Source organism: Neophocaena asiaeorientalis, unplaced genomic scaffold (assembly GCF_003031525.2).
Source record: "Neophocaena asiaeorientalis asiaeorientalis breed wild unplaced genomic scaffold, Neophocaena_asiaeorientalis_V1.1 scaffold721, whole genome shotgun sequence".
NCBI classification, from domain to species: Eukaryota; Metazoa; Chordata; class Mammalia; order Artiodactyla; family Phocoenidae; genus Neophocaena; species Neophocaena asiaeorientalis.
Window position 1 is genome coordinate 249,568 of NW_020175365.1, and position 19,574 is coordinate 269,141.

At 35.2% G+C, this 19,574-nt stretch overlaps 1 protein-coding gene across 3 annotated transcripts in view; it reads right to left on the bottom strand.

Moving 5' to 3' along the window:
- The window catches only part of DCAF17 (DDB1 and CUL4 associated factor 17), a 36,144-nt gene that overhangs the window by 10,296 nt on the left and 6,274 nt on the right, over positions 1-19,574 (bottom strand). For 2 of the 3 annotated variants that reach the window (XM_024765728.1, XM_024765729.1), the window contains 8 exons: positions 19,335-19,425; positions 15,573-15,709; positions 14,730-14,808; positions 13,636-13,725; positions 10,700-10,804; positions 10,130-10,235; positions 4,254-4,396; positions 578-687 (listed from right to left, as the gene is read on the bottom strand). In XM_024765728.1, the coding sequence (XP_024621496.1) occupies positions 578-687; positions 4,254-4,396; positions 10,130-10,235; positions 10,700-10,804; positions 13,636-13,725; positions 14,730-14,808; positions 15,573-15,709; positions 19,335-19,425 (861 nt within the window). The remainder of the gene's footprint in view (positions 1-577; positions 688-4,253; positions 4,397-10,129; positions 10,236-10,699; positions 10,805-13,635; positions 13,726-14,729; positions 14,809-15,572; positions 15,710-19,334; positions 19,426-19,574) is intronic. The other variant, XM_024765730.1, reaches the window with a different exon arrangement.

The following is a 19,574-nucleotide window of genomic DNA, read 5'->3' on the forward strand; positions in this document are numbered from 1 at the left end:
CCAGCGGGGGAGGGCCCCCAAAAAAAAAAAAAAAAAAAAAAAAAAAAAAAAAAAAAAGATAAAGAACATGAATGGATACTAAGAAAGACAGATCAGAGAGGGAAGAAAATATTCAGGAGCACTGTGGTGTCAGGGAAGCCAAATGAAGAGTGTTTCAAGGAAGGAGAGGTCAACTGTGTGGAAGATGTGGGTAAACTAAATACAACAAGATTTACTTCAAACAACCTGCTGCTTCTCCAGAAGTAAGGCTATCTTTTAGAACAAAGATAAATCATCTCAACCATTAATCCTGGAGAATGAATTAAGACCTGACGAGGATGAACCAATATGTAATCTTTTCCTCACACGTCATCTATCATCCAACAAAGAACTTACTCAAATGTAATATTTACAAACAGTAATGATGAGGTTGAAAGAATAAAGTCAGGTTTTCTAGATGCCATTCTCTGAGGAAGCACCCTACAAAAAGTTAATTATTTCCACAATTTGCTCAGTAGTTAGCTGGCAGAAATAAAGATGCCAATAAATACTACCAAAGGCTACTTTTAACTTTAAAGTAACTAAGGAAAATACTCACTTGACCTGATTTGGGCCAACATGTATTATTCTACCAGAAGCATCAGGATGGAAATAGATCCAGTCAGATTCTAGAGAACAACACTCCATTTCTTGGACCCCGTTTTTTGCCTGAAATTGGAACAAAATATTGAAAATAAAAATTAAGGAAAAATAAAATAATTTTTCCAATCCAGCATCAGCGATAGATCAGTAAGTCAAAAGTAAAGGAAGAGAAAACATTAACCAGCTGAACTGGGATGTGTGTTAGGGCTGAATTAGGACACTCAAACTTGAAAAATCCAGAACATTTAAATTCAGAAATTCCATAGATGCACCATGCACTATATATTATAGCTCACAAATAATAAGTTACCATATCTCAAGCACCTAATGTATGTCTGGCACTGCATTAGATGTTTTATACTCATTATTTCTTTTGATCTCAGCAATACTTGAAGCATATATTGCTATCCCCATCTTATGGATGAGGAAACTGATGCACAAAGAGGATAAATCATTTGCTTAGTATTCAGCATCTACTAAACAGCAGATTAGACTCCAAAGTCCATGGATTTTCCATTATTTAACTCTGCCATAATTATGTACATGCAGTCCCCCACAATATCCTTCTCCCTTCCCTATCCTCAACAAACTGTCAATCAGAAGAGTAGATAGCACAAAAATAAACATGCAACCAAACAGGTCATGCAATCTCCTTGCAAAAGTCAGATGTTAAACTCTAATGCTGAGGAAATGGTCTAATACTGCTTAGCACTTAAGGTAAGTAGAGAGATTGATTTCATAGTAGTATATTTAGACATTAAAATAAAGAAAAAGATACCTCCATATGTGATCACATATGTAATAAATGTTTTACCTTACACACAGGAGCACTGGGGACTAATACCAGCATGGATATATTAACTTCACTGGCTTTATCCAAGTCACTTAATTTTTCCAATGTAAAATGAAATGATGTCATCTTTCCTATTAGATACTCATAAAAGTTTCTGATATATAAAATTATTAATTCCATTAGCATATACTGACAGGACACAATGTTTAAGGTATCACACTAGGCACTAAACATAATCCTTGTCATCAAGAAGCTCATATTCAAGAAGGGAGATAGAAACAGAAATAGAATAAGGCAGTGTAGAAAACAAAGTGGTCAAGCTATGCACAGGATATTATCAAGCATCCAACCCAAGTAAGCAGAATTTCAGGAGCCTGAACTCTGCCTTGAAATGAGAATAAAGTGGCTAGAAAGAAGAGATAGCAAAATCAAAAGCACAGAAGTGTTGATCCATTTAGCATGTATATGCACAAACATGAGTAGCAGATAAAATTAAATTGAGAAGTAGAGTGTCCAGCCATGAGACTGGAGAGGTAGGCTGAGGTTACATCACAAGTGCTTTGTATGCCATGCTTTTTTAAAAATTGGAATTTAACACATTTTAGGTATCAAATTAGCACATGCATTTTAATTTTTTAAGAATTTTTATAAGTATCCTAACGATTTCTAATAGAAATGGTGGTATTACTGCATTTTACATATAAGAAAATCAATACAATTAAACATCTTTGTTGCAACCACTAAAACAACGTACATTTTGGCATTAGCTCCAAATGCTCCTTCATTTAATATACAACTTTTTTTTTTTTTTTTTGCAGTATGTGGGCCTCTCACTGTTGTGGCCTCTCCCGTTGTGGAGCTCAAGCTTCGGACGCGCAGGCCCAGCGGCCATGGCTCACGGGCCTAGCCGCTCCGCGGCATGTGGAATCTTCCCAGACTGGGGCACGTGTCCCCTGCATCAGCAGGCGGACTCTCAACTACTGTGCCACCAGGGAAGCCCAATATAAAACTTTTTTATGCTGTGTGTGTATGTATGTGTATATATATATACACACACAAAAAAAACCCCATATCTTTCTTTCTTTAGGAGACTATTCTCTTTATTATAATATCTAAATACAACATGCAAAAGAAACATTATCTCTCTCTGTGTTAAATACTAGGCAGCATTATTATCAGCTTCTGTAGTTTTTATTATTTGCTCAAATGCTAGTTTAAAGCTCAGTTTAATAGAAAGCTATGAATCATTTTCTGAATTCTTCAGTTTGCCTACATATATGTTTTTGGGTTATGTATTTTTCTGACTGACAGGTGGGGAGGTAATGCACATATGCAACATTAAGGTAATATCACCTCAACAAAGTTGTCCAGCAAAAGGACTGAAAACTCCCCTGGATTTAGCAATTATTTATGAATATGTTGAAATAAGATCTGACTAAATGTTATAATCAGTAATCATACAAGGAGAATACTTGACAGGCATGCTTGATGTAGATGTTGAAGGCCATTTTGTACACACACATAAAAGAATATGTATCATCAGTTCTTATATAAGAAGAATATGTACTAAATGTCTAGAATGTGAACTGTGCAGGGTTTGACTAGATAGAAAAGTTCAGCAAAAAAGAGATGTGACAGGTCCTGGTGGCTGAAGGATGTCCACTGCTGGGAGGTGAATAATCAAACCACAGACTTGTGGGAAACAGTCTGTATTTGTAAAAGAGGATGTCACTGGGCTGGGCCAAACAGGAGCTCCCACATGTGATAGGTTAATGAGAAAATGGAAGGGAAGAATGCTCCTGCAAAAAGACAAACAAACAAACAAAAAACGAGAACACACTATATACACCACGTTCCCTGGTGGCCATGACACCAAAGGAAATAGATAAATGGACCCAAGACTGTGTACGTCTTCGGTGTGGTGAAAGGTGACCTGTGACTCTCAAAGCCACTGGGTCCACCAGTGACTGATGGAAAAAGATTCTGGAAGAGAAGCATGTGGAATAAGCTGGGTCTGCCTCATAAAAAGTTCATTTGATGTATCAAGAGGCTCCAGAACTAAACTAAACTAAATCAGCAATATAAAACAAAGATAGAACCCCCCTCCTCTGTGCACTCACTCTTGTACTTATCTCAATCACTGTACTTAACGGACTGCATCTTATTTCCCTACACATTTGCTTTCTTTGGAGAGTGTAAGCAACTTGTGGGAAGAGAATGTGTCCCCAGCCAAGTCTGGCACACAGTAGGCCCTCAATAATGTTTATTAAATGATAAATCAATGCCTAAGTCATTTTTAAAAAGAAAAATTAACTCAAGGGGTAATTTTTTGTCTTGTCTTGCCATATACCCTTTCTTTCTATTCTGCCATATATAACTTTAAAATATCCTTGAAAACTCAAAGTGTTTCAGTGTTTATACCGTGACCAACAGAGTTCTATCTGGTTCTGCTCTAGAGAGCCAAGAGCAACAAACCATGAAGAAGCAGAACCAACTACACATTCCACCAGTAATTTCAGAGGCAGCCTGAATACATTCCATCAACGATTCCCACTATGCAGCTTCAGAGACGTTTAAATGGGATCAAGGAGACGGTAAGGACAAAAAAACCTAATAAATCTTTGGTGTCCTGAGAATTTTCAAATGTTAATGTTTCAAATTCTGGATAGCACATACAAGTGTTTGCTATATTCTTTGTACTCTCCTGTACTTTATGTTGTTTACAAATTATCAATACAAACAAAAAAGTAATTCTTAGGATTGTGGACCTATTAGAGAAGTAGAGAATAAAGAATTTCTGATATAAATTTACTGCTGAAGTCTGACCACCTTGATTTACCAAGGAATTGTCCTTTAGGGCACAAATATGGAAAACTCCTTTTTGTTTCTTCTTATTAGGTGTGATGATGTAGTGCCAAGGATGGCCTCCAATCTGAAAAGCATTCTCCAGGGAGGACACCTCAAAGAGCAGTGGTGGTGTATCTGCAGAGATGGACAAAAGGAATGTATTAGCTCCTTTATTCTGGTAGCCTTGGAACATTCATTAACTGAACTCAACCTTTGCACGCATCATCTATGAACTTCCACTAATGAAAAATTACTATGTTCAAGGAAAGAAAATACAATCAGGAAAGAGGCTTATTGCTTATTTCCATAGTCTTAAGAAAAGAAAAATCTGATAGGAAACAACTGTTAGGTTATGAGTCAACTTTCTAGACATCCGTTTTCAGGATATGTATGACATGCAGCTGGATGGAGATAAAAAATGGGCTGAAGGTGCTTATGATGGCAAAAATGATAAAGTATACCTAACAAAAGCAGCTGCCATTTAATAAGCACCGGCTATCTACAAGGCTTGGTTAGATACTATTTCCATCTCTCGTAACAATCCAACAAGGTATTAGGTCTAATACTTCCTTCAAATGTGAGGAAGAGAACCTTCATATTCTAGACTCACAGGTTATATTTAGCAAACTTTACAAAAGAAGTGTTGCTTAAGATTTCCACTTCTGAAATAATGAAAAGTAACCACTTAGGCTGGGTCCTGTTACCGTGGAAGCTTTATCAAAGGATAGCCACTACTACTAGTATAATCATTAGACAAGTTAATTTTAAGGTAGTTTAGATACATCCAGTCAGTCACTGTCTGTTGGAGACTGACAACACAAAAGAACTATCTGTTAGTGCTTCCTAGTCTTCTTCTTTGATGACAATTAATTTTATATAGAGCATAACAGACTTACTTTTGGAGACATGTATAAATGGAAGGTAGTGCTGCTTATGAAGACCAGAATTCCTTTGGGGCAGCCCTACTGAAATACCGCATGGTCTGTTTGTGAAGGTGACTATTCAGAGTCCTTTGTTTATGCCTCTAACTTGAGAGTTTAATCTTTGGCTTATGAGGCCACCACTGTCAGTAAAGGGACTTGTCTTGGGAGACCATTCACTCAAAAAATCACATGTTACACATAGAAGTGTGTGCCTTATTAGGTTTCTTCATAAGGGCAATTTACTACTTAAAGCTATACAAAGGAAAACAACAAATAATGAAAAGTGAGTTTACAAACTGACAATCTTGAGGAGAAAGAAAAGATAAGTATAAACATATCAACTATATTTAAAGTACCTTTTTTTAAAAACCTTTTAAGAGAAGGGTAATATTCTTAATATATAAAGAAATCTTTTTTAAGTAATAAGAAAATGATGGACACCCCAATAGAAAAATGGGCAAAGGACATCAGTCAGTAAATTGTGAAAGGTACATAAACATCATGTGTGATAATATGGTGGCTACCAAATGATGGTGGATGAGGAAAAGAAGAATTATAAAGAGAAAAAAATACAATTAGAGTTTGAATTTGGGGTTAAAAATTTAAGTAGGTATGTTGTAGAGAATATAAGATAGGAATTCAAAATAGGAAAAAAAAAATCAATGCAAAAAGATGTATTTAAAAAGAAATACTTTTCCCAGCAGTTGCTAAAAATAGCCCAAAAGCACAGCATGACTCTGCTCACCACAATCCTGGTGGGTCCCCATTAGCCCCAAGAGCCCAAATTTTGATCTCTAATACTATTCTCAATTGAAAGGGCCTAGGAGTTCTCAGAGAATGGCTGATTCCATGTCTTGTGATGAGGAAATTTTAGGATCATTAATAATTACAGGAACATTCTTATACTATTTATAATCACAGAAAATTAAAAACAACCTAAATGTCCATTGTAAACTGGTTAAATAAATTTACAGTTCATGCGTTTAAGGTACATAAGTCGAGATCTTAAAACCTTGAGGAGCTTAGCGTGTGCACATATATACACAGGACCACTCTTTGGCAAAGGTAATATAAGTACTGCATTCAAAAAGCATCAGAAGAAATATAATGAAAACTAAGTTTCCCTTCCATCTGTATCCCTCAAAGATAACTACTATTTATCAGTTTTCTGTGTGCCCTTCCAGATATTTCAAGCAATCCTAAAGGCATATACTCATATATCTATACTTTTAATATATGCATATGAATACTTAACACAAATGAGGTTTTTTATATACATAGTTTTGCACTCCTTTTTTTACTTACTAATATATATTGGAAACTTCTCTATACCAGTGCAAAAAGAATTCCTGTTTCTTTTTAACAATTAAGTTTATGACATAGCCAAACAATCAAAGAATACTAATGTCACCTATCAATGTATCAATATACATTGTTTCCAATCTTTTGCTGTTAGAAACAATGTTGTAACTGTACATTTGTCATTTTGTACACATGTGAATGTATCTGGGATAAATTCCTAAAAATGGAATTGCTCAAGGAACATATGCATTTAAAATTTTGAAACATACTGACAAATTGTCCTCCCCAAGGGACTCCAATAATAAATGAAAGTGCCTCTTCTATACTCTCACCAACGCTGTTACCTAACTTTTTGATATTTGAGAATCTGAAAAGAAGTATCTTATGATAGTGTTAACTTGCGCTTCTCTTATCAGTGACGTTGGGCTTTGTCCTCCCCAAATTAAAAGTCATTTATATTTCCTCTTCTTCTGAACAATATCCTTTGCTCATTTTGTTGTTGTTGTTGTTGTAGTCACTTCTTCTTACTAGTCTGTAGAACTCATATATAAGGAGGAAATTACCCCTTTACAGTGTATGTTGCAAATATTTCCCCTGTTCGTTGTCTGATTTTTGAGTTGGTTTATGTGTGTGCTTTTGTTTTTGTTTTTTACCTTGCAGCACTTTATTTTTATGTAGCCAAATTTATCAATCCCTTCTTTAATGGCTCTGCGTTTGCGTCAGAAAGCTCTTCTCAACTCTGAGATAAAAAGATTCTCTAAGTTTTCTTATAGAACTTTAAATCTTTGATCCATCTATTATTTCTTTTGATGTAAAGAGTAAGATAGAACTCTTTGTTTTCATAAGACCATCTATTAAATAATCTAGATGGAAATTAATATTTGTAATATATTAACATTTAAAAGTGGGTTAGGCTACAGATATATGCAATAACATGCAATGAATCTCAAAAATAATATGGTGAGTGAAAGAAGCCAGACAAAAAAGTACATATCATATGCTTCCATTTATATGAAACTCTAGAAAACTAGAGTGAAAGAAAGCAGGTTCATTGGTTGCCTAAGGCTGGGGATGGGGAGGGAATTGACTGGAAAGGGCACAGGGGAACATTTTGGAGTGATGAAAAGATTTTAAATCTTGATTGTAGTAGTGGTTTCATGGATATAAACATTTGGCAAAACTCAAATTGTACAGTTAAAATGAGGGCATTTAAGTGCATGTAAATTATACTTTGAGTTGTTTTTTTAAATTATTTTATTTTAATAATTTTATTATTTCTTTTCTTTTCTCTGTTTTTGGCTGCACTGTGTGGCTTGTGGGATTTTAGTTCCCTGACCAGGGATAGAACCTGGGCCCCCAGCAGTGGAAGAACGGAGTCCTAACCACTGGACCACCAGGGAATTGCCATTATTTTATTTAATTAATTAATTTTTTAAAAAGCAAGTTATGAAGGAGTATTCACAGTATGATTCTTTTTTGGTTTCAGACATATATACATTACAAGATTACCAAAAAAACACACTGAGGTGATAACAGTAAATTCCATGCAGGAGGACTATGAGTATTTTAAACTTTCTCTATTTTGTTTATCATTATTTCCTAATTCTTCTGTAATGAAAATGAATTGCTTTGCATTTTTTAAAAAAAGTTATTTACAGTTAAAAGGAATATTCTTTTGTACAGAGCTTAATGATCCTGAAAAACAAATCTGTAGAAATGAATAGGATTTCAGTCAATATAGTCTGAAAAAATACTCAAAGTTTCCAACATAGTATGTTACTTTTCTAAGCTAAATGTCCAACAATCGCTGTATTGTTTTACAATGGCATGTGATTTCACAGATATTTTCAAATGTTATTATTTTAAAGTTGATAAAAGTGAGGCCCAGAGAGGTTAAGTAATTTGCTCACTATCATAACCATCAGTTAGTAGTGGAATTTCACTCTTACTAGTAGCAGACCAAGACTGTGATCCCAAATCTAGTCTTCTCTCTACAAACAGGGACCAAAATCACAGCACAATCAAAGGCTCTATGAGCTTTCTTTATCACCCTGTTCTTTGCTTTATTTGCTTACTATCTGCATTTCAATGAGAACAATGTACCATTTGGGGAAACTCGCGTCAAAATAATACATTGTAGTTACTACTGGAGCCTGTAGTTTTAAAATTCTTAATAGATTCCTGCTAGCATATTTGTATCAAATATAGGAGGTATTGCTGAGGCTGAGTTATCACAGAACTGCCTAATTCAGCTTGTCCAAGACATCTAAAACCCCGAGTAATTTTTAGAATATTTATTTTGAGTTTCTTGAATAATGGCTATACTGGACTCTGTTTTTATAGTCTGTCATTTACTAATAAAAAGAACATCTCCGGGCTTCCCTGGTGGCGCAAAGGTTGAGAGCCTGCCTGTCGATGCAGGGGAAACGGGTTCGTGCCCCGGTCTGGGGGGATCCCACATGCCGCGGAGCGGCTGGGACCATGGGCCATGGCCGCTGAACCTGCGCGTCCGGAGCCTGTGCTCCGCAGCGGAAGAGGCCACAACAGTGAGAGGCCCGCGTATCGCAAAAAAAAAAAAAAAAAAAAAAAAAAAAGAACATCTCCTTTCTCACAATTAAATCTTTCATTTGTTTCTTGATCTGTTGATGATGTAATGTTAAATAGTAATAATAGAAAAAAATTACTGTCTTATTTTGACCCATGTTAGAAAAACCTTTGGAGTTGCACCTAAATATGTGATGTTTATTGGTTAGAAGTAAAAGGAAATGTCCTCAATATGACAAAGAATGATTCTTTTTTTTAAAAAATATTTATTTATTTAAATTTATTTGGTTGCCCCAGGTCTTAATTGCAGCAGGCGGGCTCCTTAGTTGTGGCATGCAAACTCTTAGTTACATCATGCATGTGGGATCTAGTTCCCTGACCAGGGATCAAACCTGGGCCCCCTGCATTGGGAGCCTAGAGTCTTAACCACTGTGCCACCAGGGAAGTCCCAAGAATGATTCTTAATGAACCAAGACTAAAGATAAACAAATATTAGGATAACAAAATATATTATCTTTTTAAATTTATTCATATCAGTTTTACATCTGTCTGCATTAAATAATTCTTGTATTGCTGAGATGAACTCTGGTCAGTCATGGTTTATCTAACACACATTGCTCAATTTGAGTAGCAGTTCATTTCCTTTTAATAAACTGCTGAATTTGATAAGCTAATTAAATATAGAACATTTTTATTATATTTATAAAATTATGTATAATTTTTTTGTGCTTTGTTGATCTTTAAGTTGGGTAAATTTCACAGAATTGTAAAATTTTAAGTTATAAAGGAACTAAGATGGTATCATTTGCTGCAACTTATTATTCTGCAGATAAGGAAATCACGACCAGAAAGGTAAAAGTAACTTGCCAAAGGCAACAGATCTCTGGCTAAGCAAGGTCCAGCATCCCCAGGCCTTTATCTAAATGAATAACAGATTTTTGTGAATGCCTATTCGAAAGCAAAGAATACTCTGCATAGGAATAAAATGAATTAATTTATAATTAAATCATGCAAAAAACATTTGGATGATTACAATTAATAACTATTAATATGACCACTTAATTTTTAAGGTGAAGAAAGTACTATATAGTAGCCATACCTGTGATTTTAATATTACAAGGAATGCCAAAAGGAGCCTCTCCTACAGTTCCAGTAGTCCCACCCCATCTGCATGCACACCCTAAGTCAAGTTTCTGTTGCATGAACTAAAAACAAAACAAAACAAAAATGGTGGCTTTAGCACCTACTTATTTGCTGTCTGGAGAGAGAAAAAAATCAAATTCACATGTATATGACAGAGGAAATGTCTTTATTTATTCAAGGGCCTTTCTGTTTATCTTCCCACCCCTCTTTTAAAGGCTACTTTGTCTTTCTGCATTTGTACAGTTTTGTAGAGTTGAAATCTACACAGTGCCTTACTTTAAAAACATCTCATTAAAAAATTCATACCTCAGTCCTACCAAGGGGGAAAGTGGCGAGGGGGGTGGGGGTGGTGGTGTGATGAACTGGGAGATTGGGATTGACATGAATACACTAATATGTATTAAATGGATAACTAATAAGAACCTGCTGTATAAAAAAATAAATAAAATAAAATTCAAAAAAAAAATTCATACCTCAGTCCAAATCTCAAGTTAATTTCAATATGGCAAATTTCAGTTTTCTCTACCTGTTCAGTGATGGCTTGGAAGCTATAAAGTCTGACCAGTCCCGAGCTGTACATCACAATCAGTATTCCATGAGACAAGGTGGCATCTGTTACGCTCCCGAAAATCTGAGGGGAAAGGTAGATATCACCTGAGAAAAGACCAGAAGGCCAATCCTCTGGGTTTCACAGTGGTTTGTGCATCTGTTTAATATTCAGGCCACCAATACAACACTGCTGCCTAACATTATAACTTAATTAGAATTTAGAAACTGGAAGCTAAGGTGTTATTAGGGCAGAGTGGTAAGCCACTGGGGTCTCAAACTGAAGCACTAATGCGAGTGTAAGACATACCCCTCAAAATGATGCAGCAGCATACATTTGCTTCACAGTCTTGTCAATATCTTTTAATAACAAATCCTCTTCCTCATGGACATAGGTGTAAACTGAGTCCATTTAATTCTACCATGCAGAATATGCACGGCAGAATAAATACAGGGACCTATTCTTCATAAAATGTTATTTATAAAGGGACATTTTTTAGCTGGAGGTGAAAAGATTGGGTCTAAGAAAGTAATTCTAATAAAAAATAGCCTACTCGAGAATTTTATCATTACATTACCTTGTTCTTTAAATATCTAATACTGTTAAAACCGAACATGTTAAAAACCAAATACATCCAGAAATATTTAGCCTAGCTGACCTTAAGAAGCTTTGGCTCATTGTTCCCTTTCTGTCTCTGTTCTATGCACTGGATCCTGTCATGATGCTCCACAGAGCTCTAAAAAGAACTTGATTCTGTGCCTGTTTTAATATTTAACAAAAGCCAACTAACATAAACAAATATTCATAGCAATGAAAGAACAAGTACCCCCGCTCGCCACAACTAGAGAAAGCCTGCATGCAGCAACAAAGACTCAATGCAGCCAAAAGTGAATAAATAAAAAAGAAAGAACAAGTAGAAATTCAGTGAAAATCTGTTTCTGTTTCTACTCAAGACAAATCATTTAGTAAAGATTTACTACCCCAACAAACAGCTTAAAGTACATTCTGAGCCTGGCCCGTAGGTAGTCTTATTATGCATGGTAAGTGAAAGATATACATCAATTTCAAATAACTGTAATCAAAATCAAGTCCCTCAAATGATTATCTCAAACATGTAAGAATAAATAGAAATAATTTATGACTTTGCTAAGTGTTCACTCCTATTGTAGACTGTAATAAGTATACACAATTACTTAATCCACAAGCACAAAGAGAACAATTACACTTATGAGCTGTGTTTTTTGTCATCTCTTAAAAGGATAATCATGGTTTGTTTTGCTCTTGACTAGCCTATGACTTTTTATTCCCTGATCCTCATTCCCCAATTTGAAAGGAGGATTTGTTTAATTCAAATGTATTTTCAAATGATGAGTGCTATAATAAAGTAGCCACTCTTATTTTAAAATTTGGTTTAAACTCTGGAGTCAAATATAAGTTCAAATTCCAGTTTCTCCATTTACTACTTTTAGGATTTTGGTAGCTGCTTAACCTCCTAGTTAAATACTTTATATGTTACACTATTATTGTATGTCGTAAAATATTCAAAGTGCCTGATACAAAATGAACAATTAATAAATAATTAATTCTTTAGTCTTTATGCAGTTTAGTATATTATGCTTATATAAAAATTTTAAAATACATTTATCTTGTTTGCTTATAAGTATTAGTGGACCCTCAAGACCTGACCTCAATAATGCTTCAGGTGCTTAATTAAAGACTAGTAGAAGAGACCAATAAATAACTATTCACCCAAACTAAGTAACAATTTTTTTAAAGGAAACTAGCTAACTATTGATTCTTTTACTCAGAGGAAATATGTCCTTTCTTTCTTCCCAAATAACCACCCCACAAATCAAGAACAATGGCAACAACAATAAAACCCAACACTGGGCTTCCCTGGTGGCGCAGTGGTTGAGAGTCTGCCTGCCGATGCAGGGGACATGGGTTCGTGCCCCGGTCCATGAAGATCCCACATGCCACGGAGCGGCTAGGCCCGTGAGCCGTGGCCGCTGAGCCTGCACGTCTGGAGCCTGTGCTCCGCAATGGGAGAGGCCACAACAGTGAGAGGCCCGTGTACCGCAAAAAATAAAAACAAAACCCAACACTGAATGAGTTGAAGAACTTACATATTTAATTATAAGACTTGTTTATATACCATAAAACAAGTTTTAGATCTATACTTTGCAATTAAAATGAGGCACTTTGTTGCAGGTTTTTACCTTTCTTTATGATCATTTTTAACAAGCTTTGGAATATTCCCAATGAAAAAAATATTTTACTCATTTCATAATTTTATAGAACAGTGGTATATTAATGACTGGTACTCAACACTATCCACTTGAGAAGCATAAAAACATGCAGAAAGGGACTTCCTTGGTGGCGCAGTGGTTAAGAATCCTCCTGCCAATGCGGCGGACATAGGTTCGATCCTTGGTCCGGGAAGATCCCACATGCCGTGAAGCAACTAAGCCCATGCGCCACAGCTACTGAGCCTATGCTCTAGAGTCCGCACGCCAAAACAACTGAGCCCATGTGCCACAACTACTGAAGCCCACGTGCCTAGGCCCGTGCTCCACAACAAGAGAAGCCACCGCAATGGGAAGCCCACACACTGCAATGAAGAGTAGCCCCCAACACAACTAGAGAAAGCCCATGCGCAGTGACGAAGACCCAAAGCAGCCAAGGATAACTAACTAAATAAATAAACATGTAGAAAGATGAAGGGACTATTAGACTCTCTTCCCACATCAAATGTTCTCGTGTATTTTGATATGAAATAAACTAAATCAGCAAGCTTTGTACAGTCAAGGGAACATTTCCAATCCAAACACCTAATAAACAAATAATTAAAAAATGATATTACACCTTACTGTCAAAAAATTAGTATTACAATTAAATCAGAAATGAGTTCCTACCTTTTTGTTGATCTCCAAAATCCCTATGAGTGAAAAAGGTAGCACATGGAACACTGCAAGGTACAGCAAAACAGGTTGTTGAATGCCTGCCTAAAAGGAAAGACTAAAATCATAGGCAGCTCTCAAGAGTATTTTAAAACTGCTGTTTTCCTAGTGGTTACCAGTGGGGAAAGGGAAGTGGGGGAGGGGCAATATAGGGGTAGGGGATTACGAGGTACAAACTATTATGTATAAGACAAACTACAAGGATATATTGTACAACATGGGGAATAAAGCCAATATGTTATAAGAACTATAAATGGAGTATAACCTTTACAAATCATGAACCACTATATTGTACATCTATAACATATATCATACATCAACTATACTTCTATAAAAAGTTTTTTAATTAAAAAAATAAAAACACTGTTTTCATGAATTAAAAACATTCCTCTATCTATATTGCAAAGTTACTTAAACAGGAAGGCCTGCATGTTCAAAATATGTCCACTAAGCTTTTAGCCCTTCAGACACTACAAACTGCATATACACAAAAATCTATAAAAGTAAGCATAACAGTAAACGTTTCTTAACAACAAAATATATTTTACAAAAACATACTTTATATACTGTATAACAAAATATATTTATATACTATATAATAGATTATAATATAAATTAATATATTGTATTATATTATTATACAACATAATTTATATTGTGAATTGGAATTCTAATAATCAAGGGCCTAATCAAAAGACACAGAGTTATCATGGTCATATCATTTAGCATTACAAAACAGTATTACACTAACATGAGAAAAGAGAAATAGAAAAAAGTATCAACAATTAAAACTCGAGTGATTTCTCTGCTTGAAGAAGACAGCTCCTTTACTCTGAAGAACAAGGTTCAAATTCCTTTCCGTTATAGAATATAAAATAATCTGTGGTATTTCCCCACAGTGGCTTGACGGGAATTGCCTAAATTTGTGGTAAACAACTTTTATAGCATGCTTCAGAAATCAAAGATAATTAGTTCTTTCATAACAAATTTTCAGACAAATTCCTCTGGAAACAAATTCTTTATTTTATTGAATGTTTAAAGACGTCTACCTGCTGGGCCAATGCTGAGCCTTTGCTCTGAGCTGACTTGACTGCAATGACTTCTTGAGGAGTGTCCCAGCTCAAGTATCTTTTAAAAGAATAAAAAGAAATTTATTCATTTGTGTCAATTTCCTTATACTTAAAATAAAAATATAATAGATATTTTAAAAGTGAACAGTTTTTCAGTTACTTAAATTATAAAATCAAAGCAGTTTATTTTAAAAACAAGTAACTAACTAAAAGAATTCCCTTGGATCCTTATACGTATTTATTCCTATTTTTAAATATATATATAATTTTAATCCTTCTAGAGTCTCAGTGAATAAAAATTATATTTGATCTGTCAGTATTCAAAACTTAGAAAACAAAAAACCATTCCTGATTTAAAATGGAAGTTACAAAAAGCATTGAAAATGTTACATTCACATTTTGCATGCACATATTCATTCCAAAAATTTATATCTAATTTATAAAATTACTAGTTAAAAATTAACAGTTCTTAGATTATATTACGTAGGTAATTTAACTGCAACAGACTAGCCTTCAGAAAAATCTACCATAAAATACATTCTACATATAGAATACTATTTGTAAAAAGTAAATTTTTTTAAGAAAGGGTATCTGCCAACTACTAGAGGTTAGTTACTTATGAGGAATACAAAGATAAATGATAAAGGGTCTCCATCCTCAGATCTTCAAAAGTAGTCATGAGGAGAGAAAAATAGAATAGGTTTTTAAACTGAGATCTATGTTTACAATGGAAAACTTTAAAAAAAAAATCTTGAAATATCCCAGGCCACAAGTCTCAATTTTTCATAATAAAATTTTAAATAACAAAGTCACACTTAATACCTGAATTTGCAATATGAAGCAAGATATATTTTCTCAAGGACTTTTCCTGTAGTTGCTGATATACGAAGTAGCCAATTATGAGCAGTCAGTGCTATGAGTGAGGATTTATAATCTGATGTATTGGGAAGCATTTCTCCCTTAAAAAAAAATGAGGTATAAAACTGAAACTCCACGGTCATAAACAATCTGCAGTAATCCATATCCAAAGAAAACAGCTAAACACTTAAAGAAGTAGTCAAATAAGTAAATTAAAAAAGAACTATTAATGCACAAATAAAGAATTAAGACAAGGAAAGATTAAAATCATGAATAATTATTTTCATCATTAATTTATTAAGTGAGTTTGTTCACATGGAGTGCTTCAACAGTACCTGAAATAACTGATTACTTATTATTAATCATTAAGTATTCAACAAATGTTAGCCAATCATTATCATAATAACAGCAGTAATAGGAGTACTACTGATGCTGCTGTGATAACAATAGCAACAATAAGAGTTCTTTTTTTTTTTTGCGGTACGCGGGCCTCTCACTGCTGTGGCCTCTCCCTGCTGTGGCCTCTCCCGTTGTGGAGCACAGGCTCCGGACGCGCAGGCTCAGCGGCCATGGCTCACGGGCCTAGCCGCTCCGCAGCATGTGGGATCTTCCCGGACCAGGCCACGAACCCATGTCCCCTGCATCGGCAGGCGGACTCTCAACCACTGTGCCACCAGGGAAGCCCCAATAACAGTTCTTAAAACCATGTATATAATACCATAAGCAATTAAGAGTCATCTGCTAGAACAGATGTTTCTTTATTCCAAGACTTGTTTTCCTTTTGATAAAAGTTAAAATGGCAAAAGAGCAAATTATGCCATTAGTCATTGTGGCTCTACTCTAACCTCAAATGAAAAGCTAAAATCCAGAATCAAGGCAGCCAAAGAAAAGAGTCAGACCTAATTTTAAAGAGAACCTCTGTCTCCAATGGATTACCCCCAACAAAGGGAGAGGACAGCTGCTTGGGCGTACCTGCCACTGAGGAGTTGCCATAAGGTGGAAGACTAAGGCAGAAAGAGAAAGCGAAGCCAAGGGTTCTACTTTGATTTATAGAATAAAAAGGATGTTCTATGGGGAAAGTTAAGAATAAGGAAGTTGAAATTACTCTTATATTGCTTGGGCTGAAGAGTGAATAGAAAAGAATGTAAGTGTAGTTATTTTATTTATACTCCTAAGGTTTGTCTCCCCTTTCAAATGTTAGGGAAAGAAACAAGGTTTTTTTGTTTGTTTCTTGGGGGTGTGTGTGTGTGTGTGTTTAAGCTTATTAGCTACTGAAGTCTTACACTAAAATCACAGGCAATGATGTAAATATTTTTATTCTTTGGTGTCTTACATAAGGATCACCTCATGGAGTTTTTAAAGTTTTTAAAAATGTACCATTTATACCTTGCCTACTTAAAAAAACAAGGATTAAGTAGCATACATAATAGGTTCAAACTATTTTCCTAAACTAAAAGTTGTATTTCACACATTATCTCAGAGAAGAAGGGTGCTAGTTTAAATGTAGTTTCACGTCAGTATGTTAATACAATATGCTTTGTAGTTTTTCTTAGTGGAAAATCTTGCTCCACTTCAAATAAGAATGAAATGTTTAAAGAGGATTGAGATTAGGAATTTGGTTACTAGAAACTTTATTTTTGCAGGATTGCTCTAAATTTTTGGTGTTCTGCACTGGTGTCTTCAAAATTTTTCTCAGTTAGGAAATCTGTCATCCTCTTCCCCTCACCAATGAGACTGGACTAAAAGGCTTTAGATGTGGGGACACAATAGTTATTTTTAACTTTCAATAAGGAGTTGGGGAAGAGAACGTAGATTTAAAGCTTCCTGATTTTTAAAAAGGAGACTTCTATGAAAAGAAAGTAACTGTCCAGGGAAAAAGAAAGCAGCAGCCCTAGAAAACTACAATTTTATGTAAAAACAAGTGTTTAAAAAAAAAAGGAATTTTAATAATAAATGCAAAGCATAGTCTCTTAACCTTTAAACATGATTTTTGGTCACATATTCTATTTTTCCTAAAAAACAAACAGCCAGATTCAGACACCTGATTAGTTTGTTGTAGTACTTTTTTTCTTTCTTTCTTTTTTTTCCTGGCCACACCACACATCATGTGGTATCTTAGTTCCCTGACCAGGGGTCGAACCCATGCCCCCTGCAGTAGAAGCGAGGAGTCTTAACCACTGGACCACCAGGGGAGCCCCTGTTGCAGTACTTTTTTTTTTTTAAACATCTTTATTGCAGTATAATTGCTTTACAATGGTATGTTAGTTGCTGCTGTATAACCAAGTGAATTAGCTATAAGTATACATATATCCCCATATCTCCTCCCTCTTGCGTCTCCCTCCCCACCCCTCTAGGTGGACACAAAGCACCGAGCTGATCTCCCTGTGCTATGTGGCTGCTTCCCACTAGCTAGCTATTTTACATTTGGTAGTGTATATATGTCCATGCCACTCTCTCACTTCGTCCAGCTTACCCTTCCCCCTCCCCGTGTCAAGTCCATTCTCTATGTCTGTGTCTTTATTCCTGTCCTGCCCCTAGGTTCATGAGAACCTTTTTTTTTTTTAAGATTCCATATATATGTGTTAGCATATGGTATTTGTTTTTCTCTTTCTGATTTACTTCACCCTGTATGACAGTCTCTAGGTCCATCTACCTCACTACAAATAACTCAATTTCGTTTCTTTTTATGGCTGAGTAATATTTCATTGTATATATGTGTTGCACCACTTCTTAAGTGTTTCTTAGAACACTGATCCTATGGAAAATTAATATTTAAAAATATATCTCAAAATAGGAAGTTCTATGATCAAAAAAGCTGGGAAAACGGTTTGACAATCACCACGAACAGTAGTATTATTGTAAGTATTAACAGTATTAAAGGCTCTGAGAAGTAATTCTATAAATAAATTTGTTTAACCCTTTAAACAACCTAATTCTCCCAACTCCTCTAGCAATTATAAGATGTTAACATCTTATGAAAATGGCGTTCTGAAAAAATACACACTGGGGCAATGCTGATCTGATGGAATGAGCTTATCTATTATTTTATTATTTTTATTTTTATCTTATTATTTTCCTAAAAAGATTCATAGAGGAAACCCATAAGAATCCACTTTCAAAGGGTCACATGGGCTTCCCTGGTGGCACAGTGGTTGAGAGTCCGCCTGCCGATGCAAGGGACATGGGTTCGTGCCCCAGTCCGGGAAGATCCCACATGCCGCGGAGCGGCTGGGCCCGTGAGCCATGGTCGCTGAGCCTGCACGTCCGGAGCCTGTGCTCTGCAAAGGGAGAGGCCACAACAGTGAGAGGCCCGCATACCGCAAAAAAAAAAAAGAGTCACGTCACGTAACTGTTGCCCTAAATAAATATTTTATTGTCTCAATATATTAAGTAGAATAATCTCTTAAACGCTAAGAATAACTATAAACTAGCTTATATTGCTTATAAAACTTTTAATCAGTGCATAACTTTTTCTAGTTTTCAAGATTTACAAATGGTATTAAAAGTTAAAAATATATTCATAGTATTAATATGTAATTTTTTAGGACAGGAATTACTTCGTGAGGAAAAATGATAATCAAAAGATATGCTCCCTTCTTGATTCCTTTCAAAGTTTAAGAATCACTATGATACCTAAGTTTTATTTCTTTATGCAGTATATTAACAATAATCTTTCTTCTAGGCTAACAATGCTTTAGAAATAAGTGCTCTAAAAACAAATCTTACCACTGGGCATTCCCATAATAAAGCATCCTCTATTTTTTCTGATTTGGAACATTTTGGCATTTCATAAAGTTTTCTTGGCTCTGATGCAACGCTGGGGGAAAAAAAATATTATTCTTCTTCATAAATGAGGTAGTGTTTGCTCAGATTTGAGGGTTTTGTTTTTTTTTTTAATTCAGAGATTTGGAATACCAAAAATACAACTTGCTACTTTGCTTTCCTCTTCTTGATTAAATGTTAACA